The 23,482-nt window shown below is 39.0% G+C and overlaps 1 protein-coding gene across 5 annotated transcripts in view; it reads left to right on the top strand.

The window, feature by feature from the left end:
- The window catches only part of HYCC2 (hyccin PI4KA lipid kinase complex subunit 2), a 55,828-nt gene extending 32,953 nt beyond the window's left edge, over positions 1–22,875 (top strand). For 2 of the 5 annotated variants that reach the window (XM_072978893.2, XM_020811766.3), the window contains 12 exons: positions 1,681–1,779; positions 4,091–4,169; positions 4,354–4,455; positions 4,977–5,156; positions 5,676–5,756; positions 5,998–6,113; positions 6,616–6,711; positions 9,717–9,833; positions 10,541–10,628; positions 14,225–14,384; positions 15,841–16,008; positions 20,558–22,823. In XM_072978893.2, the coding sequence (XP_072834994.2) occupies positions 4,119–4,169; positions 4,354–4,455; positions 4,977–5,156; positions 5,676–5,756; positions 5,998–6,113; positions 6,616–6,711; positions 9,717–9,833; positions 10,541–10,628; positions 14,225–14,384; positions 15,841–16,008; positions 20,558–21,156 (1,758 nt within the window). In that variant the 5' untranslated portion in view covers positions 1,681–1,779; positions 4,091–4,118 and the 3' untranslated portion in view covers positions 21,157–22,823. Of the gene's footprint in view, positions 1–1,680; positions 1,780–4,090; positions 4,170–4,353; positions 4,456–4,976; positions 5,157–5,675; positions 5,757–5,997; positions 6,114–6,615; positions 6,712–9,716; positions 9,834–10,540; positions 10,629–14,224; positions 14,385–15,840; positions 16,009–20,557 lie in introns of all 5 variants that reach the window. The other 3 variants (XM_078379798.1, XM_072978905.2, XM_020811767.3) reach the window with 2 other exon arrangements.
- Positions 22,876–23,482: the final 607 nt, after the last annotated feature.

Here is a 23,482-nt window from a genome sequence, read left to right on the forward strand (position 1 = left end):
TTTAGCCCACAGCGCCATCACGTCCCTTCATGTAACTTACATTATATTGGACTGTCTGACTTCTGAGTATGGCTCTTCCTTAATATGCTTGGCTGATGAGATTATTTCAGGGTTTTTTGTTCATCCTCTCTCTCTCTCTCTCTCTCTCTCTCTCTCTCTCTCTGTGACTGTGTGTGTGTGTGTGTGTGTGTGTGTGTGTGTGTGTGTGTGTGTGTGTGTGTGAGAGAGAGAGAGAGAGAGAGAGAGAGAGAGAGAGAGAGAGAGAGAGAGACTAATCAAGTTAGAATTGGGTTACTTCTACATTTACTGCTGGATTTTATATCTTCAAAAATGGAGAATCAAATGTTACTTCATTTCTTGCTCCTAGAATTCTGGAGGATTATTCTAGATATAAACTTAAACCATCTTTGTCATCTCATTAGAATGTCTGCAGATGCTCATCAGAATATTTAACTTTTTGCAGACTATGAGTGCCATCAGCTTCCCTGTGTTCCACTTTGTGCACAGTTCTGGCCAATATAGATTGGGGGGTCTTGGGAAGTTGCACGGGATTTTGACCTTTTTGGTGTTATATTAATATTGGCTCCAATATTTTGGCCATCTCATGAGAAAATAAGACTCCCTGGAAAAGACCCTGATGTTGGGAAAGTGTGATGGCAAGAAGAGAAGGGGACGACAGAGGACGAGATGGTTGGACAGTGCCACCGAAGCTACCAACATGAATTTGACCAAATTCCAAGAGGCAGTGGAAGACAGGAGGGCCTGGAATGTTCTGGTCCATGGGGTCACAAAGAGTCAGACGTGACTTAACAACTAAACAACAATATAACTATATATACAAGAATAGTTATAATAGTAAAAGCACGGTATTCTGAAAGCGTGAGGACTCACTCCTGAGTTTATTCCTGGACAGATATATTTTTCTTCTATATACCAGTGCTTAGTTTCTGTAAATTGAGACAGGAGGCAGTACAGAAACATGTGCCTTCCTCCCATATTATGTAGTGACTTGTACAGAGCAGCGAGGGGTGGCTGCCAGCTAAGGGGACAGGGTGGAGGGGGATCCTGAAGGCTTCAGGACCCCTCCTCCCTGCAGTGACTTGTACATTTCTTGTGCAGATTAAATGGTCTAATTAGAAAATAAAAGATGTTTTTTGCAGGACTGGGATATCCAAAGGCTTAGAGTTCATATGTAATCATACACTGTTGTTAATCAGAAACATGTTTCCTTACATAGGAAATTGCACAATAGTAGACCCATTTAATCAATGGGGATTTAGTGAATCAACTTCTCCATAAGATCCATCAATTCAGACGAGCATTCTCTAAGTGCAACTAACATAATAAATGGAATTTACAGAGGAGGTGACTCACTAAATCCCCATTGATTCAGTGGGTCTACTCTTGTTTAATTTACTACATTAAGCAATAAAATCTTGGCCATTAGTAGCATTTACAAGCTCAAGCTTCAGTCTGTGGATTCTACTGAAAATTATATTTTCAGCCGAAGTAGTTTATACAAAGTATCATTGGCTGGTTCTTAAGAGACTAAAAATCAACAAATGTAAAGGTGTATTTCCTAATAGCACTTCATAATAATTCATATTTTTATATTTTAACATAGTTTGCTTTATTCTTTTTTTAAAAAACAACACTTATTTTATGTTTTTTAAAAAATAGAACTGGTGATTACTTGAAGGACAGGCAGATGTACAGTATTCCAAACTGGAAAATGGCAACATCCCTCCACCAACTCCATTAGAGATCTAATTCAAACAGGTAGGGTGGAATATTACATTTGCATTTGATGTCATATCAGTGAAGGAGGGCTAAAGAAACAATGAGGACACAGTAATCAGCAGCTTACTTAGAAGCTATGTAGGAGATATTCTTTATTTTTCTTTTTACAAGCTTTTCCTTTGTTTCCAAAATAACCAGTTGGTCCATTCATCTGTATCACTTGATTCTTCATATCTTTTGACTGGCAGTTCAGTGTCTGAATTTGACTTTGAGCTTGAGGTGATCAACGTTGTGATTTGAACTGTGACCTTTCATCTATGTGCCTACAAGTCAGCTTTTGAGGCAGCAACCATCAAGTGACAAATATGCAGGTTGAATTGCCAAAGGAAATAAAGAATTTGGGTAGCTGAATTGCTAGTATTTCAGTCTACTGTATTTCCATAATAGGCAGAGGGTATTTTCTTCTTCTTTTAAGGGAGAAGAAGCTTACAGGATCGTAAGGGTGGAAAAATCAAGGCAGCAAAGCCCCACAGACAAAAAAAGGGAGACTACCTGCTGTCCACTAGAACCAGCCATCGACCTTCCATATAACTAGAAACATTCATACCGCTTCCCAATAATACGACAAAATGATCCAGTTGATTTCCATCTGGGTGGCTTGAATAAAGGAAAACACCACAAAGTCCTTAAAATCAGTTTTGCCAATCTCATTTTATTCTTTTCTCTGTTTGGCGTCTTTTCTGTTTTAAATGATTTTGGACAAATTAATTAAGAAATCTGGGCTTGAGAAGAGGAACGTTGTTTGTGCTGAGTTCCACTCCTTTTTAATTTTATTCACAATTATATTACCGTTTGCATTATTTTTATCTATTTTAACTTTCACATTTTTAATTAATCTTATAAACAAACTTCAAACTAAATTTTTAAAAGCCATACTATTGCTGGCAATCAATGCATCAAATGCAATGGTTCGTCTGGAAACAGGACTAGTAACTATAGAGGCTAGATGTTGGGTAATTGTTCTGTCCTATTGGTTAAAATTGAATCACACTAACTCTGGGCTCAACAATTTGATATTAAAGGACAACTCTGTCTCCCCATAGATGGAACTGTTGGAGAACAAATTGGGGCACTATGGATTCTCACATCAGTATCTAATGTCTCTGAGTTATGACCAAACCAAAAGTCTGATCAAACAAAGGATCTTAGACATAGAAAGCAGCATGATCTGAATAGAATTAAAGCACATATATGGGATATCATTGGTATCAATAGAAATACATCCTGGTTAACATATGCAAACTCTTACGGATGGAGAAATGTTAGCATATTGGCCACTGAATTAAGAAAGAAAAAGATTAATGTGAGTGAAAAGTATGAAGTGGTATTTAAATAAAGGCAGTATGTAGCTGTATATAGATTACTCAGGTGGAACCCTGCCTGAAAAGGGATTTCGGAGAATGAAAGAAGTAATATTTACAGAAGTAAAAAGACATTGGAAATAAGTTATCTCAAAGCCTTTGCTTTATTGTGTCAATACAAGTTAAAATCCCTTGTATTGGGATTTTAATTTGTATTGACACAAGAGATTAAAGGCAGTCTGATGGAGGACATTGTGAATATTCTCTGCTTGTACTAAAATTGTCATTTCATATGGTTTTCCTTTTGTTCCAAAGGCTGGGGTTTGAAGATGAATAATGAAAAATATTTAGTAGCAAAATTCCTCCAGATGTTCTATTGTTTTTGATCTGTTGTGATCCAGAAAAGCTTTGTCCAGTGGACATCATCTGCAAAAGATCAAATAGCTGCACAGTAACAATTTTGCAGAGTAAAGGCTTAGTGCAGAAAGAATCCAAACTTATGAAACTCAATTTAGGAATTTAGAAGCTGGTTCAAGCTGTTTCTCTAGATCTCTTAAGACCTGTTATTCATAGAACGAGAGTATCATAACTTCTCATCAACAAATAGAGGAAATGAATGTAATATTATTTGACTTCAAGAGGCTTTTTGAAACTGCTTTTCTTTGTTTCATTGCCAGATTTATCACTAGAGGACATCACATGGTTTTGTTCCATGATGCATTTTGACTTTTTCTAGTTGATCTTTCATTGTGCTATATTTGGTACAAGGACAAGCATTGGTAGTTTGAAGACAGTGGTGCATTCACACACACACCCACTCCACCCGACAATGTTTAAAAGCATGAACACATCTTAAGAAATGAAATGATGTGTTTAAAAGAAACATTAGGGCTGCTGAGATACAATGGCATAATTGAACATTGGAGCTGCTTCTTCTGAGCTTGCCTTGTAGCTATCGTGTGCTTCATTATTTCTTCTCCTGCCCAAAGGTAAAAGAGAAGTAGAAGTTGCAAGAAGATGCTTGGATCAGAACGTGGTGTGGTAGAAGAATGGCTATCAGAATTCAAGGTGAGAAGAGTTTTTTTTAAAGTGGGAGATAAGTTATACAACTTCCTTGGGTGGCTCCTGGATGTGAAGGTATTTTGCACCACCACCAGCACCTCCTTGCAGTTGCTTGTTGGGGATATAGATTGGGTCAGGCAGATCTGCTCATGGCTCTCAGTACTGAGAATGAGTGTTGTTTTTCTTTTAGGCATTACCTGAAATGCAGATCTCCAGTTATGCAGCAACACTTCACCGGAAAAAAACATTGGTGCCAGCTCTTTACAAGGTCATTCAGGACCCCAATAATGAGGTTGGTATGAGATGGCCAAATCACTTTTAGAAAGAGTAGCAAGATTTGTACTAATAACCTTCAGTTAAAGAACTTTCTCACTGTTGTTTCCTTATCTAGTGTGGGCAAGCAGTTCATGCAGGATTCTTACTGGCTGCCTGAAACCAACGCCCATTGAAAAAGCCTATTATTTGGCTGGTATTGCCTCTCCAGAAGTATGTTGAGAGGTGCGAGCAAATAATAAATGAAAAATATTTTGACCTCTATTGTGGCCGTATGGAGGCTTTTCCAGTAATTCTTCTATTTTTGTATGAAAAATGTTTGAGGTTGTGAAAGCAGGTGTGACTGTCCAAGGTCCAGGGATGAGTGTTATGTGCCCAGCATCTGAAAATGACCCACCTCTGGTTTCAAGGCTCAAGGGTTTAATTTTTGCTTCTTTCCTGTTTTAGAAACTGATGTAAATACATTGTATGAATTAATGGGAAATAATATTTTTTGTTATTTTGTGTGTTTGCTGGGTTTTTTTTCCCCATGTTTTCTAGCTTCTGGAACCTGTCTGCCACCAACTGTTTGAACTATATCGTAGTTCTGAGGTCCGTCTCAAAAGATTTACACTGCAGTTCTTGCCAGAACTGGTCTGGGTTTATCTGCGTCTCACTGCCAGCAAAGATAGGCAAAGTAATGGTTGCATCGAGGCCCTGCTTCTAGGGATTTACAATCTGGTAAGTGAGAATGGGGAGGAGGAACTGCTGAAGTACTTTCCTCTTCATATATTATGGTAATAATTCCGAGTCAGTGTGGTGCAGTGGGCAAAGTGTTGAACGCGTACTTGGGAGATCTCAGTTCCAATCCCCACTCAGCCATGGAAACTGATGAGGGCAGGCATTGCAGTGGTAAACCACTCCTTGAACCTCTTGCATTCCTGAAAAACCATATTAGGGTCATTATAAGTTGATAACAAACTCAGGACCTGAAGCAAATGCCTCTTTCCTTATCTTTTATCATGTTTCCAAGACTCCTGTCCTTTTAGAATATTTTTCTAAAAGGACAGTACTTTTTAAAACTCTGCCACCAGTAAATTCTTCTCGTATTACTGTGGAGAAATGAACGATATCATGATTCTTTGAAGTTTAAATCCAAGCCAAAAAAGAGGTGGCCTTTAGAAGTAGAACTGGTGGTATTTAATATGGTAGTATGATGCAGAGTAGTTTTATATGCTAAGATGTTTCCTTTCATTATAGGAAATTGCTGACAAAGACGGGAACAATAAAGTTTTATCTTTTACTATTCCTTCCCTATCCAAGCCATCAATTTACCATGAGGTAAGAGTGCAGTTGCATTGCCAAGGGGCTCTGATTAGAAGTGAAGTTGAGTCCTTGATTTCTGAGAGAATTGTAAATTGTTCTGTTCGGGACCTGTTAAACATCTTGGTGTGCTCCAAAAGGGATGATCCTATGCATTAGCCTTTTAAGACCCATCTCATGCACTTTCATGGTATCTTGAAGCTGTGTTTAAGCAATATTTTGACCTTTTTTTTTTTTTTTTTTTTTGGTAATCTTTAAGCCATCTACTATTGGATCCATGGCTTTGACTGAGGGAGCCTTATGTCAGCATGACCTTATCAGAGTGGTTTATAGTGACCTCCACCCTCAAAGAGAAACATTCACAGCACAGAACAGGTGAGCATGGGATACATTATCAATGTATATTTAAGTGATAAGGAATTTTAAAAAACACCATTGGTAGAGTTTCAAAGTGTGAGAGAATGCAGCAAAACAGAAAATATTTGATTGTCTGATCAGTGGATATTGTTTATTGTTACTAACAGCATTCCTTTGTTCTTAACTCTTTGCTTGATACGTTAGAGTTTTCTTCCCAGTTGGCATTTTTTTTGTATCTTGGATATATCTGTGAATATAGACTGTCAAGTATATCTGATATCCAGTCCTGTCATGAAAAGGAGTAAAGAGAGATCAATTTCCTTTTTTCACCTTACATTTTCTTCAGTGAAATAAATAATTATGCTTTTGTATCTTGTAACACTTCTGTGCAAAACCTGAGCAGAATGAAGTAAGTAAGATATGTTTTGATACTCTCTCCTCTTAATCAGCCCATCAACAGAATTACCTTGTAGTACAATATTAACAATTTCAATTCCCTGTTCAATTTGTTTCTTTTTAGATTTGAGGTTCTGAGCTTTCTGATGCTTTGTTACAACTCTGCTATTGTCTATATGCCTGCCTCGTCATATCAGTCACTTTGCAGAATGGGTTCCAGGTGAGGATGGTTCATTTCATGGTGCCACTGGGAATAGTGGTTTTTTGTTCTGTTCTGTTTTGTTTTGTTTGGACTAGAGGGGTTTCATCAATATGCTAATAAGTTTGTTTCACATATGCTTGTTACATTTGCCCTAACATTTTTATACAGGGTTGTGCTTCATAGAGAGCTAACAATCTGTGTCTCCATTATTTCCTTTGATCATTTAATCTGTTATGTGCAAGATTTATTTATTTAAATTTATTTAGCCGTCTAGAGTGGTCACAACGACCAGATAGGCGGGGTAGAAATGAAATGAAATGAAATGAAATGAAATAAATAAATAAATAAATAAGTAAATAAGTAAATAAATCAATTTATTTCATTTATTTATTATACTTATACCCTGCCCATCTAGTCATAGACTACTCTGGGCGGCTGAGATGTAGTTAAGGGCTAAAATAATTTTTCCATTCAATTAAATCATGCAAAATATAGTTCTCTTCATACAGTGAATCCATGGAATTTGGGCTAAGAAACAAAGAACTACAGTGGTGTCTTGATTTACGAATGTAATCTGTATTGGAATGGTGTTCCTAAGTCAAAATGTTCGTAAGTCAAAGCACCATTTCCCATAGGAATGCATTGAAAACCGATTAATCCGTTCCGGCTGAAGAAGAAAATCACCAAAAAAATAAAAAGAATACAGCAAGCCCAGTCGGAAGGTGCTCCTTTGCTGAGGTTTAAGAAGAAGAAGAAAAACCTTCAAAAATAAACAGCAAAGCCACCACCCACACAGCACAGAAAGATACCTGCTCCAGCCAAACCCACCCAAACAGTTTTTAAAAGGAGAAAACAGCAGCTTACCTCCCTGTAGACACACACACACGTGCGCTTATTCCAAAGCAGAAGGAGGCTCTCCCAAGAGCTACAGTACAAAGCAGCCTTGTCGCCACCTACAATTCAAAATCTGAATTGCCCGCCTTTTTCCCCTGCCTTTTTTCTCTTTGTAAGTGGAAGCTCCGTTCGCAAGTCGAAGCAAAATGTTGCGACCGGAACTGTTCATAAGTCGAAATGTTCCATTTCAATGAGGGAAAAAACAAAAAATCACCAAAAATTAACGAAGACTCAGAAGAAAGCCAAACTAAGTGTGCATAGGTTTCACAAGGTGGACTAACTATTCCAACCATTTAAAACATGTTCCAAACATTGTAAGACACTTAAAAATGAGCAAACACGGACATCATTAAGTGAAATTCCCCCATAGAGAACATCGTTAAACGATGCTGAAAATTCCTCAAAGAAACCTATTGCAAAGCGAATACATCGTTAAACGAAGCAATCGCTAAGCGAGGCACCACTGTACCATGTTTCCCCAAATATAAGTTTTGCTCCAAAAACGTATTAGGGCTTATTTTCAGGGGATATATTTGTTTTCCATGTACAACGATCTACGTTTATTCAAATACAGTGATGTCATCTTCTTCCGGTTGCTGCATAATAGTGGAGGGCGGGGTTTCACTTAACAAGGGCTTATTTTTGCGGTAGGGCTTATATTACGAGCATCCTGAAAAATCATACTAGGGCTTATTTTCAGGTTTTATTTTCAGAAAAACAGGGTATGTTTCTCCATAATGCCTTCTACCAACAGAATTTTGCAGTGTGCATAGCATGCACATACTAAATCCATGCCTTTATAGTACTGTATACAATAAATCCTTGTGAAAATCAGTTGTGCCATTGGGCTTAGAGAAAAGCTGTCCCTAGAATCCCAGTTTCCATTTCTCTTCTGATCCTTTTTGTCAAAACTGAGCACCCATCCTTCATGCTCCTGAGAGCCCTTTTGGAGGAAGGTTCATTTAGGTAGGCTCCACAGTGTGCTTTCTCAGAGCTCAGGTCCTTGTCTGTTCATTATCCTTTTGGCAAGAGGGCTACTGCTTTTAAAAGGATCATCTTAATCAGTCTAAGCATGTTTTGGCTTTGGGCTAGATCACAAATTCCACTTGCTGGGCTTATTCACATTTACCTGTCCTATGGCCACCAGTAATTACTGAGTTACAGCAAAGCCACATTTCTAGTTCGTATTGATCAGAACAAGGGAGTGTTGATAAATTGTGAGGAACCTGCACTAGGGTATCTCCCAGAAAGAGGTAACTGGACAAAGGTACATTGGTTTTTCTGGCATCTGGTTTGCAAGAGATGTTTATGGACTCTTTCGACTGTTTCTTTCCCATAGATATCCTTTTCTAGAGAGAGCAAAATTTTCAAGTAACTTGTTTTGGAGCCTATATACTGGTTTAAACACAATGAGTTGAGCGTAGAGGGGCTTAAATTAATGTGACTTGTCCCATTGATTTCAGAGGTCCTCCTTCAAGTACGACAAATTCTGGAACTAACCCAGTCTATAACTGATGAAAGGGTTACTAGTGTGACAAACCCAGACCTACTGGGATATGCCACAGTTTCACTAAGCTGCCACCAACCATTCCCTATAAGAAGTCACACAGACCAGGGATGGATTTTCAACAAATAAAAGAATAAGGTTTATTTAAAACAACACACAGGGAAAATAAAATGATCAAGTGAATAAGATACAGTAACGTGGCTTAGTCTCAATCATACATACACACAGTTTGGTTCACACAGAACACTTAACTTGAAGCACAGACCCTGAACCTATCAGTTCTGGCTAACCATACAGACACCTGAACCTATCAGGTTGGTACTGACTGACACACAGTAGTACCCTGTCTGACACACAGACTCCCACTCAAGCTTCTTCTCTCAGCTCTTCTCCTCAGCTTCTCCTAACTTCTCCACACACGCTCCACATATATATACAGTACAGCCCCTCCTCCTGATGTCCCGCCTTCCACTCCCCATAGGATGGAACTTTCCCTCCAAACCCATGACAGACAGGTAACATCAGTACTGTATGTAACAACTAGTTTACTCAAAATGTTTGTCAGACCACACAAATTTTGTGGTTTAATTTTTATAAGCACTATTACTGTATGTTATTCCAGGCTCTCTGTGTGTGGGTTTCCACGGCAGCATGAAAAACCCTGGAAGGAAGATTATGGCAGGGTGGTACTGGATCCTGACTTTATGGTACAGCTGCTCACTGGAGTCTATTATGCTGTGTAAGTATCCAGAGTTTGGGCAAGAAACCTGTATTTGGCTGAATTAAATATGGTTCTTCTTGTATCACCTGGCTTCTGAGGCATTGGACACTGGCCCCTTTTTTATTATCTAGTTTTTCCTGTGATCTGCCATTTCAGTTAGCTAGCATTTTGTTAATACATTATCAGCCAATGTTAGCTTATCAGGCTACCAACATTAGACCCTGAAGTTTTGCACTTCTGGCTTGTTTTAGACGTACCACACCAGCATACCTTTAAACATGAAAGTTATATACTCCTACACGTAACTATACACATGTGAGTACACATAAATTGTGTGTCTGTTTATGTGTAAAAACAAAAAGAGATGTGTCTACCAGAATAACCCTCTGCTGGAGTACTTAACACACAGTTTTCCATTGTTCTTTGTGAGTATAGTATTTGTGTGATGTACTGCTTTGGTAAATAATCTGATAATGTAAATGTTTTTGTTCTAGAAGCCTTTTGCTAGATTATGTTACTAATGCTACTATCCTAATTAGAAGAAGTTCAGACAGTGTGCAGCTGAGATGGATGGTTGCTTTTCAGAGTAACTTGATTGTTGAAGGTGGTAGCAAAAGCGGGGGAAAGGGTGTATTGGGAAACTGTCTTTGGCAAATAAGTGAAAGTGTGGAAGGACAAAGCTTACGTTCATAAAAGTAATGATTTCTTTCTTTGTCCACATGCAGTTACAATGGACAGTGGGAGCTTGGCCAGGAAGCACTCAATGACATAATTTATAGAGCACAGCTTGAACTGTATTCTCAGCCACTGTTGGTAAGAGGGGGAATGCTTCAATCAATTGATGTGATTAAAAGGAGTATACATTACTAATATTAATGAGTTATTTCTAAATGGTTTGTGTGGCAGTACAAATCCCTCTCTAACTTAATTTAAAATTTAATTTTATCGTCTGTAGTACTGTCACACAATCCTGTGATAAACTGTGGTCCAGACTGTAGATCAGCTGTGTGCCAGGGTTGGCCAGGATGTTGGTCAGTTGAGGGAAGAATTGGAAAAGAGAGAAGATAATGTTAGTGACAGCTGAGATCTTCAGCTTTCAGCTCTCTTGCCCTTGTTGGCGCTGTCTTTGCTTGGGCAGCTAGCTTAATGAAAGGATGGAACATGGACTTTTCCTTACTGTCTTGAACCTAGTGGCAGAAGAGTTTGAAATTGGAAGTCACAGCCTCCCAACTTCCTTTTTCACAAGCCTCCCTGACTTGAAGATGTAGGGTGCAAGGATCAGCTGTTAGTATCCTCAAGAGGTAGGATGGTTCCTGAGGCTCATTTAAGCATGCTTACCTGCTGACTGCCTACCAGTGCACTTACTGCCTGCACTTCTCTGTCAGCAAGAGTGTAGCAGCATAGTAGAGATTAATATGTGTGTTGTTGAACAAAACTGTCTCTTGATCTGCATGGATTATATACATGCCTACTACATGTGATACCTTTAGATATACAAGTGTATGTGGTTATGTATCAGTGTTCTATCCTCTGTGTGTGAGGCAGAGAAAAACCATGCCTGTTCTTAGACATTGACGTCTAAGAATCATTAGGCAGAGGCAGCGGATGGACCTATTCAGATATCTTGATAAACAAGAACTAAAATAAATACTGTATTTTCCCATGTATAAAATGACACTTTCCCCTAAAATAATTAGAGGAAAAATTGAGGGTCGTTTTATACACAGAAGGCAGCAGCAGGAGATGGAGGCAGAGGAGCAACCGTGCTCAGCCGCTTCTCGTGGCTGCCCATTGACTGCTGCCGCTGCTGCCATCTGATTGCCACCTCCAGTGCCACTGCTGCTGAGCCCACAAGTGGCACTGGAGGCAACTACTGGACCAGCAGGAGGTGGAGACTGAAGCAAAGGAGCAGCTGCGTTGCTCATTGACTGCCACCGCTGTCATATTGCCTCCTCCAGCAATTGTCTCCTTCAGGCAGGGGACAAGGCAGCAACATGAGCTGGAGATAAGCCCCGGCAGTCGCACTGCAGGAGGCGATCAGATGGCGGAGGCAGCAGGAGACAAAGGCAGAGGAGCAGCTGCACTGGGCCACCCATCGCGGCTGCCCATTGACTGCTCCTCCACTTTCAGCAAGGGTAAAAATTAGGGGGTCGTCTTATACATGGGGGTCATATACATGGAAAAATACAGTGATAATATTATTAATAATGATAAATTCCAGCTTACCAGGAGTGAGTCCATATTGCTTATGCATGTTGTTTGATCTCTCCCACTTGACTGATGCTCCCAGTGAGAATAATTTAAAAAGCCAGGAAATGTCCATCTGGCATTTGTTTAGTATGGCATCCAAACTAGAAGGTTTGACACGTCAGTTGGCCAACTAGTTAGAACTGTAAGCCAAGGTTTCTTCTTGGCTTATGATTCTGGTTTTTCTGTCACCTGACAAACTAAGCTTCTTAACAAAGTAGCCTACATTCTCTAATTTGATAGTTTACTGGAATCTAGCCTGGTGTTCTAGTTGGTTAACAGTGTATTAACCTGTGTTGGTAATAGCTGCAGAAATTGAACTCCAAGTGATCAGATACTGTGATGGTAAATACTGTACTGTAGAGTTTGGGTTACTTGTAATGTTGCCTTACTTGAATGAATCCCTCTCGCCCGTGGTTCTTATCTATGGGACCCTGGGGACCTAAATAGTCTGTGTAAGCTCACTGTAAGATGTCATTTGAAGAGTGAGGGGGTAAAAACTGCTGGTACAGTTCTCATTATCAAAACAAAACTGACTGTACATGAAGAAGAAAGTTATCTGTGAGACTGTAACTAGTTTTTGAAAAAGTGAAAAGGAGATGCAGTTTAGAGCCTTTAACCTAAATAGGGGCTGCTGGGAAGCTCTTTCACCCCTGACACCATCGTCTCCATCTGCCTTTCATTTCTAGGTTATCTGTAGATGGGTGGCAGATTTGATCCAGGCTCACCAGTTACCAATTTGTGTAAAGTCATGAAGCAGAGTTTCAATACCTGTGGTGCTTCTGAAACAAAGTTGATGCTACAGTCTCACATTGTTGTTGGAGGGTCTAGAAACGATCCTAAATACAAATCAGTGTTTGTGTTGCATAGCTTTAATTTTTGCGGGGAGATAGGAATACTATTTCTTGGTGAACATGAGAAATGTCTTTCCAGTAAATTTGGTTTAATGGCTCTCTTCATTTTGGCCTGAACATTTTTAATAGGGTAATTGAAATACTTCTTGCTTGGTGAAATATTGGATTGGGTATTTCTTTTAGGAAAAGATGGAATGCATTACTAGTTTGAAAATTTCAGTGAAAAATTGAATTCCTCTGGGACCAACTATACTGATATGTTGTAGGTGGATTTGTATTTTAATTCAGGTTTCACTCCTGACTAGAGATAACAATGAGCTCAAATCAAAAATTAATTTGACTGAAAATCCTTGCTGATTTATGGGTATGTGTGTGTATGTTTGCTTCTTTCTAAATAGGTCTCAAAGTGCCAACCGAATCCTAGAATGATGGATTGCCTGGCAGTGACCTTAAGGCCTTCTGTGTCTTCTAATTAGCACAGATGTTTTCATCCAGTTTTCCCAAAGACGGATGCAATGCTTAGCTTCTTAAATCAGTGTTTTAACTGTTCAAACGTTGTTTGAAAATACAGTTGTGTATGATTTAAATGGCCCTTGCCCTCATCGGTTTCTCCCTCTCATTTCCAAGGATGTCTAAAGTTACACTTCCATTTTCAATTACTGCAGTGTCTGAACCCAAATGGACTGGTCAGTTTTAACAGTGATCCTTTCATAATTATTTAGCAAAGGTCTATGGCTTGGAGTCTTAATTTATAATGCTCTTCACACTTTTTTGTTCCATTCTTTCTTCAGTTTGCTAGTTGACAGTATTTTGATGGGTATCATCCTCCCCCTTATGGACTTGGTCTCCTCGCAGCCCTCAGAATGCTGTGGAAGCTTTTTAAATAAGGGAGTAACCATTAGAGAAAGGGGGTGGTTATTGTGATGGTTGAAGGCTGGAAAAGTGACAAAATGAGGAGTTGTGTGTGGTGTAGAGGTGACAGAAGAATTTGGAAGATTCAAGGGGAAATTAGAAGGAATAGAATACTAACTAACTGAGTGGCTTGATTGATTGATTTAGCATTGTTCATGCTTGTTTTGTGTTTTCATCACTACCAGAGTCCATTTGGACAGGGACATTATTACATTCCACCTGTACATTAACAGAACATAGACACCCAACCATTTGCTTTGGTGGAACTTCTTAATTTCCTTTAGGAGCCCTATGGGAAGAAAAATAAATTAGGGCATAGGAGCCCAAGTAGAAAAGAAATGGCTGCTAAAAGAACACCTTGTCACAGATGTAGACAGCATTTTGCTGTTGTTTTAGGTTGCAAATGCCATGAAGAACTCGTTGCCCTTTGATGCTCCGGATGCATCACAAGGAGGACAGAAAGTTTTGAAAGTGGAGGTTACACCAACGGTGCCGAGAATTTCGCGTACAGCCATTACAACGGCTTCAATCCGCCGACATCGCTGGAGAAGAGAAGGTAAGCGTTCCTGGTGCAAAGTGGTTAGTGTAGAATAGCATTACCCATCTCCATTGCTACAATTGGTTTCTGTAGTACAAAATGCCAGTTTTTGTAATATATAAGTGGTGCAAATTGTTTTTCATACATTATATGCATGAATGTATGATTTAAGATTACATCCTATGGGGAGGTAAGTATAATCTTTATGTTGCCAAAAATCTAGAAAAAGTTTTACGTTTTTTAAATGATATTCTGTGATTTTGGAAGTTTGTTACAAAGCTGGAAGTTATGAATTGGTGAAATTCTTTTCCATATTTTATAGGCTAGATCAAGTTGCCTTTCTACTTTTAAATTGTCTGAATCCTTTAAGGTTTACAGGCAACTGCAACCACATAACATCTCCCAGCTTTAAGCCTTGAACATTTCCCCACCTTTTCAAAGTATTTTACATCCCAAAAAGTCATTTAGAGTTTATTTTATTTTGCAGTTTGAAATGTTATACAAGGCCAATATAGAGGCAGATGAATTTGTACCTAGAAAACACTATATTTTAATTTTCATTAACTAAGTTGGTAACTGGCACTTTACGTCTTTCAAAAACTTTTAATATTTGTTTTAAGCCAGGTACATATAATTTAAATTATCCCCTGGAACTATATTTTGAGGCCCTGTTCTTAAAATCATAATGGTGATTGTAACTGTGATATGTATCAAGCTAATTTGGAAACATTCACCATAATGAATAACTTCCTGACTAAAATTTGGTTCCAAAAACAGTTGAGAGTCACTCTCACTTGCAAAATAAAGGGGGGGGGAGATGAAGTGTGCTGCTTATATACCTCTTAATAGTGCTTAAAACGCTGTCTGGGTGGTTCACAATTTAATTATGTAGACTGCACATTCACCCACCCACCCCAGCAAGCTGGGTTCTCAATTTACCTACCTTGGAAGAATGGAAAGTTGAGTCAACCTCAAGCTATCTACCTGAACCCAGAATCAAACTCAGGTTGCGAGCAAAGTCTTCACTGCAGTACTGCAGTTTAACCACTGTGTCACAAGACTCAATATGAAATTGATAGCTTATTAATCTTGATGTGGCAACACTCCTTTGGGGTGGGTGCTAAATGTTTTACTAGTAGTGTGGTGTTTCAGGCTTTGATTGCTGCATTTGTTTGGAAGGGGATGTGCATAAAATCAAGTTCTAAAATGAAACTACTCTCCTGCTGACTCTAAAACCAAGTATAACCATTTTACAAATCTTTGGTCATGTGAGTCCTTACTATTGATATTATTGACATGCTGTACGCTTGTCTCTTGTTTATAGTACAGCATATCTATGTTATATGGTGTTCACTGAACCCTCTGTTTTGAGAGTGTTCTTGTGTGTTCCATGTAAACCTTCATTTCCCTGCCTGGGTCGGAATGCTTAGGGAAAGAGTAGAAAAGCACTAAAATATTGTATGTTGAATCCCAGATGGCTTTGACTTCTCAAATGATGCTGACTTGAGCATTCCCGGATCTCCGATCCTACACGGCTCCACAGACCTAGGGATCAAACGCAAGCAAGAGGGGGACGTGCTGGTGCTCAGGACCCCTGAGCATGGCTCACCGGAGCCCAACTTGGCTACAGCCACAACAGAGGGTAGGACAGAGATGAGGAAGCAGGAGGTAGTGAGGCAGTTGCTGGGGGAGGTCCCTGGTTCCTTATGCCCAAGCAGAATCCCTTTCCTTTCTAGCACGTGCTTTCACTATCCCAGGGTGTACTCCCCCTCCTTTTCTTTTTAATATGCATATCCTCTTCATGCCTAGCACCAGATCTGGAGCTACCTTTTCTAATATTGTGAGAGCTGATTCTCACAATGGGACACCTTAGCTTGGCATGGCTAAAATAAGGCAAAGAGCCACACCCAGTAACTTGGGGATTGCTTGGAAACATACTATTACTGAGCATGTTGACTCTTTTAAAAAGAGAGAAAATGCACCAGATAAACATGTTGAGATCATTTTGGAAATCTAGACTCTCGGTAGGGTGTAGAATTATTTTTTTAATGGAAAGTATGCTTAAGAGAGTGTTGAAGGTGTTCTTGTTGAATAATTTTCAAATTTTACTTTATTATTTGAACTTCCGGTTCACTCAGGTTTCTGTTCATCTAAGTATTTGATCTCCTGGTCATGAGACTACTGTGACTGGGCCAACTATTTCCTAAACCTAAACTAAGTTGGCATGTTTCTCATTATTATGAAGCAATGTCTCAAACTAGGTTGCATTCATAGACGCAGTCCATTCTTGGAGGGAGATGGTCTTATAGCCTTATACAGCAATTAGTTTCTTTTCATTCAAGTGATTTGCCAACCAGCCCTCTTTACTAAGAGGTTCTCTCCTTCTTTGTGGTGCCTGTAATCAGTCCACAGTGACTTTAGGGTCGATGTAGGGATGTTTGACTTGCCATACAATGTTGGCTTGTTCACAATTCCTCACATTTTGTAATCTCTTTCTATAATGCCCTCTTTCTCTTCTTGAGTGCATTATTTTGGCATTGCTGATGTAGTCTTTGTAGATTACCTCCTGCCCATGCTTCACAATTCCATGAAAGAAGATTAATATAAAAAATCTGAAGAGTTCATATTTTGTTACACAACAAACATTTTGTAATGATAAAAAGACTAAAAAGTTAAATGGAAAATTACAGAGGCCTTAAGCTTTCATAATTTGCTCCTGGTGCAGTGAGTTTGAGCATGCTCAGTAAGTGAGGTCCCACTACACCTTTTCTCCATTTTTTCCCAACTGGTCTGTTTTGTTTCACTAACTGAACGTTGCATGTGCATGACCAGAAGGAGGCTGAAAAATCCCTCACACGCTGAGAACTTCCTTTTGAAAAATGGTTGCTTGGGTGCTCTAGCACTCCCTCTTTTTTAACAGTTTGGTTATTTTAACAGAGTGATAACTTCAAATGTTGTGCCATATAATTTTTGTTTGCAGTGTGCATCATCCCATTTTGGAAGCTGGACTAATCAAGGGAAGAATTCTGGCTTTTATTTCTAAATCCAAATGTTACAGGTTGCTTTTGTTTCAATTAAGCAATACTGTCTTTTCCCCATTGGTGGTCTAAGATAAGGAGAGATTAGTGTTGGTTACAAAAAACATAATGTGCTCTGGGTTTGGTTATTATATTAGAGGTGTTGTGGAGAACTGAGTTAACAAATACTTTTAATTAGTATTTGAGCCAAAATGTTTTTTCTCGGCTACACTTGATTTCTTATGTTCCAGGTTTTATGCTTTGAATCTTGAAGCGTAATACTTTTTAGTTGAAATAATTTGTCAATTGGCATCAGTCTGGGTGTCTTATTTTGCAAGGGTGAGGTGGGATATAAACCCAGTGAATTACAAAAGGTCTGTAAGGAGGGATGTGTACATTAAAGGGAGTGTGTTCATTTTGAGTGTGAATAATAGTTCATAGTCATTGGACCCAGGACATACCGTATATTTCGCTCCATAAGACGCACCTCTCCATAAGACGCACCAAATTTTTAGGAGAAGAAAACAGGAAAAAATAATCTGTTTTGGGGGGGGGAAGTGCGTCATAGTGCGAAAAATACGGTAACTTGATGTTACTCAGTGCCAAAAATAACTTTAAAAATATTTCAGCAGGGGGGAAAAACCAGTTCTGTACTTTTGCTTTTTGTTTCTATCATTACACCACAAGTGGGTTTTTTTTTTTTGTTTTTTGCCTATATGGGTTTGGTAAAGGAGAAAATCACTTTTTTTGTGGGAGAAGAGCACTGTCCATTTTCCCTGAATGACTTATTTCAGTGGAGACCTCAGATTAAATCACGTGCATATTTGTAAAGCACAGTTTGAGTATTTTAAAGAGCAATTAGGTAAGCACATTGTTCAAACCTTACTGGAGTGTCTGGGATCTGGCTTGAAAGGTACTATCCTGCATGTGGTCTTATCTGTCTTTCACCTTTGGGCACTGCAGAGCTGCTTGAGCCTTTGCATGGTGGCGGCGTCAAGGAGGTTCACACCAAGCCTCTCTTATTCCTTTCTGCATTGTTGCTCTGTCAAATATTGATTCAGGTCTGCTATCTTATTTTCAGTGCTTTTGCTAAACAGCCATGAGATTTCAGTTGTACAAATGGAACACTTTGGCCTTGTAAGTCATAGGCCTCTCCGTGCAAATTGTGAGCTATCCATTAGAATCTGAAAGGGTTGAGAGAGGTGGTGATGATGGCAGAAGCTGCTGTTCAACTTAAACACATTATCATCTGGTTTTGCATGATGATCTTATAAAATAATGTGAATGCTGTGTCTGATAAAAAGGTCCTTTTGCTTCCAGAGCATTCTGTCCAAGGTACGTATGAAATGGCTTTTTCCTTTTTGGGTGTGTGTGAAATATACAATGTGTAGAATGGCTTTCTCTTTAAATGCCTGGTTTATTGGGAATCATTGTCTGAAAGTGCAAGGTACACAAAACGGTTGTCTTTTATTTGTTTTGTTAAAAGTAGAAAAAGATGAAGTGGGCAAAACATTATTGTATAGAAAAATAAGAAATATTCTTCTATTTTGCAAAATACTGTTTTCTCCACACTTATTAAATTATTTCTCAATGCTAATATCTGTCAGTTTAATTACGTTTCTGAAGAGACTTTTGAGGAAAGAGAAGACAAATGAAAAGTTATGTTGAATCAGAAATCACTTGACAAAATAGGGAGTTCCATAACCATATCCCTAACAACAACAATAATAACAGAACTGCAGAACTGGAATGGATCATATGGATTACTGAATCCACCCCCTATCAAGGAAACTCCCAACCTCTAGCTCTGCCACCAAATACCTGAACCACTGAGCTATTCGGCACGGGCATGGATTGAGTTAAAACAGAGAATTCTACATACTCAGTTGGACAATAGCAGGTTGATAAGCTTACAGATGATGCCAAATCGAGGGCTGCAATATAGTGACACAGGAATACTTCTCCAAGGTGCCAGTCCTCTTGTTTAAATCTGGCTTGGAGTTGGTGCTGGAAATTCTTATATTTGGTGCTAATTCAGAGAATGGAAAACCTATCACCAAGCAGATGGTTAAAAACTCATAGAGACTTTGTCCCTGCCCTGCATGTTTTCAACATTTGTGATGTTAGCGTGGTGGTTATCTGTGTAGTGAATTTAGTACCTTTCAAAAGGGACTGGCCCAGCATTTCACCATAGCTACATGGAAACATTTCACAAGGTATCTCCCATGGCAGGTGTGTCAGTGTGAGAGGCCACCCTGTGTTACTCTTGTATCTTGGATTATGGCAGGGGAGGAATGGCACCATGTAACCAGTTTTGAGAAGGAGAAGGAAAACGGTCAAAAGTGTCCTTGGAATCTCATGGTATTAGTTTTTGTTCTTAAGCTGATTATATATTTTCATGTTCCAAATACTAGTTTCAAAATTATACTGGTTGAAGAGGCACTTCAGCCCTACAAGATGGAGTTGTATTAATATAGCTAAACAGAAAGAATATTTTGATACTTTTGTTAATCCCACAGTAATTCTTCCAGTAGGCCAGAAATGACCCACTCCTTATTGGTCTCATCTGCAAATATTCCAATGAAGCAACACATTTATGTTCATGTCTAGCTTGGCATTCAGTATTAAGAATGTGAAGAAGAGTAATTCCAATAAAGCTTGTAGGAAAGTAACCAATCATAAACATATTTACTCAGAAGTTTGTGCCCAGTGGTATATCTTAGTAAGTGTAAGGGTTCAGTAAAGACTACACCTTTATGCAGCTTTACTATTATAGTCTGTCTTTTGGGACTTTCCAGAAAAGTTTAATACAACACGGCTGGACCCAGCTAGTTTTTAAAAAGAAGCAATAAATAGTAAATTAAGCATTTGTGTTGATAAAAAGTAAATTATTCTACTAAACATATAATATAGAGTTCTGCCAAAGAAGTTATTGTGAATGTAATCCTGAGCATGTGCACTAGAAAATACATTCCATTAAACTCAGAGGAACTTATTTCTCCTGAGAATTGCACTGGAAAGCAGTTTTGGCTGAATAAAAACACTGTGGCCCACAGATAAGTTTATAGAATGATGAGTAAACAGTATTTTGTTTTTCAAAAGCATTGCCGTAAAAACATTGAAAATCTGCACCGTGATGCTTTAGTTTCTCAGTCTTCCATCTTTAATTTGCAGATGCTGAGGGTGTGAATGGAAGAGAAGAATCTGTGAACCTTAATGATGCTGATGAAGGATTTTCATCCGGGGCATCCCTGAGCAGCCAACCGGTTGGGTCCAAACCTTTATCCGCATCCCAAAGAGGAAGCTTAAGGAAAGGAGCAAGTGGGCGTTCAGTCAAGGATAAAGAGATTGCTTTGGCTACCAAATCCATGGAGAGCCCTCGAGAATCTGCCCGTAAGCAGTACATGCACCAGTCGATTGATCTCAGTACAGACCCGGTTGAAATGACCCCAACAAAGAAACACTTGAGCCTGCCTGCTGGGCAGGTGGTGCCAAAAGCCAGTAGCGTGAGCTTGATCCGGACTGCTAGTGCTTCTTCCAGTAAATCATTTGACTATGTGAATGGCAGTCAGGCTGGTTCCAGGGTTGGCATGGGCGGGGATGGTGTTACTAACTTAGCTGCCGGCAACACCAATCGATTTTCAACCATCAGTCTGCAGGAGGACCGCTTAGGCCAAGCTGGAAATGGGAAAGATGGCCTCTCGCCAGGAGCTCCTCTGACCAAGCAGTCCCGATCTCCAAGTTTCAATATGCAACTGATATCCCAGGTTTAACCTCATTGTCCTTCCTATACTTTTCCCTTATACCCAGTCTCTCTTTGAGCAGAACCTGCAGGCCATCATCCTGTAGTGTGAAAATCCTGGCTTTTGTGAGCTCATTCGATTCATTTTAGATATCATACTATATTTTGTACTGAAACAGCAATAAAACCTCGTGTTATATTCCTTCCTTTCCCTCCCCCCCACCCCAGTAAATGTAGTGGTGATGCAGTTATAAAATGTACTTTTATGCCTTTTCCATGCCTTCCTTTCTCCTTGGGTGATGTGCAATCCATTGTAGGATGATCCAGTCCCATTTCAACACTGTGAGTCTTGAGAAGATCAGAGGAAATGGTGAATGTGATCCCTATGGAAATGAAGCTTTTGCTTTCTTTCTTTTTCTTCAAGAAATAGAAACGGGTTAGTTTTCTCAGTCTACAGTTTCTGCAAAGACTACTGGATTGTGATTTCTTTTTTGTGTCTCTTGGAACCAGGAGTGCCTCAGAGATTCTAGTAGGACTTTGGACCTCTGAGTTAGTGCAATCAATTCTGAGGAAGGGAAATGCTGTCTTTGCTCCTGGTGGCTTAAATGCACTTTGTAATAAATAAATAAATAAATGAGAGTAATCCTTCATCTCTACCATCCTCCACTCTTATCCCTCAAAAGCTTAATGTTTAGCAACTGAGGCATGTGTGTTTTCGTGTTGACGCCCCCTCAGAGAAGAGTGGGCTGTGCTGTAGACAATGTAGGTTACAATGCACTTAAATGGCGTTGTAGCCATATTTAATGTTACATGTCTTCCCCCACCAGGACACAGGGTTGCTCTGCCTATATGCTAGGACTTTGAAAGATGAATTATGTTTAAAATAATTGAGATGCATAAAATGGGCATACCGACTTTTCTGAAATTACTATTCAGTGCTGCTCTTTTGAAAATAAAGCTATTTTTGTAAGGTAGTCATCTCTGAAATGCAAAAGAACAAGTATAGATTGTAAGGTTTTATGCTGCTTGCTGTGCTGTGACTATATATGGTCACAGAATATTTTCAGCAACCTACAGTTAGCCATGTTCTCCAGCACAGAGTGTCAGGGACAGAGGTAATGGTTGCTGCGGAGAATGAGGCATCAGGATTCCCTCTAACTCAGTGCCCAAACCCGGGGGTTTTGTGTTTTTTTTTCAAGCAATCTTCTCTATTGGAAGGATACCAGTTCACTGCCTATATTTTTGGTTATCCATTGCAGTTACGCTTATTTTATCTAGCTAATGTAACGGGGGAGGGGATTACAGACTTCTCTCCCCCTGCTTAACCAATCTGGGAAATCATCCATTGAATCTAATCTTGAATGCATGTGAGTGGTGTGTGGGTAATATTTGACATCTGTGCTATAGAAGATCATTGTATTTCTATTCTAATATATATATTCATCATGTTTCATATGGTTTTGTGTATATATAAGAATCAAATGAGGCTGTTTTGCCTTTTTATCCCTGTTGTATATTGTCCTAGAAATGTGCAGGTTACTCATATAAGGAACAGATGTAAGTTGCTTTTCCTTGCTGTTTAACAATTTGGATGCATTGTGTGGGGGAAGAAGACTGAGATGACTAGACACATAATAGGTTATTTTTAGATGAATTAAAGACCATGATATTCAGAATTACCAAGTGCCATTACTCTGCTAAAGAATAATTACTCTGCTAAAGAATAATTAAAATACCTTTTAAAATGTAATCGACAGCTTCCAGTTCCTCTGCTGTTTTTCCCTTCGTTGGCTCTTCCCTTGAAAGGGGACTGGGTTTTTGGGTTTCTTTCATTTTTTTAAAGAAACATTGCCAAGCAGATAATATTTTAAAATTGCTATAGGAGTAACTAGTTAATAGTAACTGGTTAATAGTATTAGTAACTAGTTAATAGTAACTGGTGAATAGTATTTACTAGTTAATAGTAACTAGTTAATAGTATTTTTAAAAATAGTATTTTTAAATTGTTATAGGAGAAGGGGGCGACAGAGGATGAGATGGCTGGACAGTGTCATCGAAGCTACCAACATGACTGACCCAACTCCGGGAGGCAGTGGAAGATGGGAGGGCCTGGCGTGTTATGGTCCATGGGGTCACGAAGAGTCAGACATGACTTAATGACTAAACAACAACAAAAATAGGACTTAAGTTGTTCTGTAGGAGCCCTTACATAATTAAACATCATATAGTTGAAGCTCAGGAAGGTTTTGCCTGTGATGAAATGCAAGTACAAAATATCCAGAGTAATAATAAACAGTATGTATGGTATAGACTAAGCTTTATTTTGTGGCTCTGCTGTAATTGTTCCAGGTAGTATC

Source organism: Pogona vitticeps, chromosome 1 (assembly GCF_051106095.1).
Source record: "Pogona vitticeps strain Pit_001003342236 chromosome 1, PviZW2.1, whole genome shotgun sequence".
Lineage (NCBI taxonomy): Eukaryota > Metazoa > Chordata > Lepidosauria > Squamata > Agamidae > Pogona > Pogona vitticeps.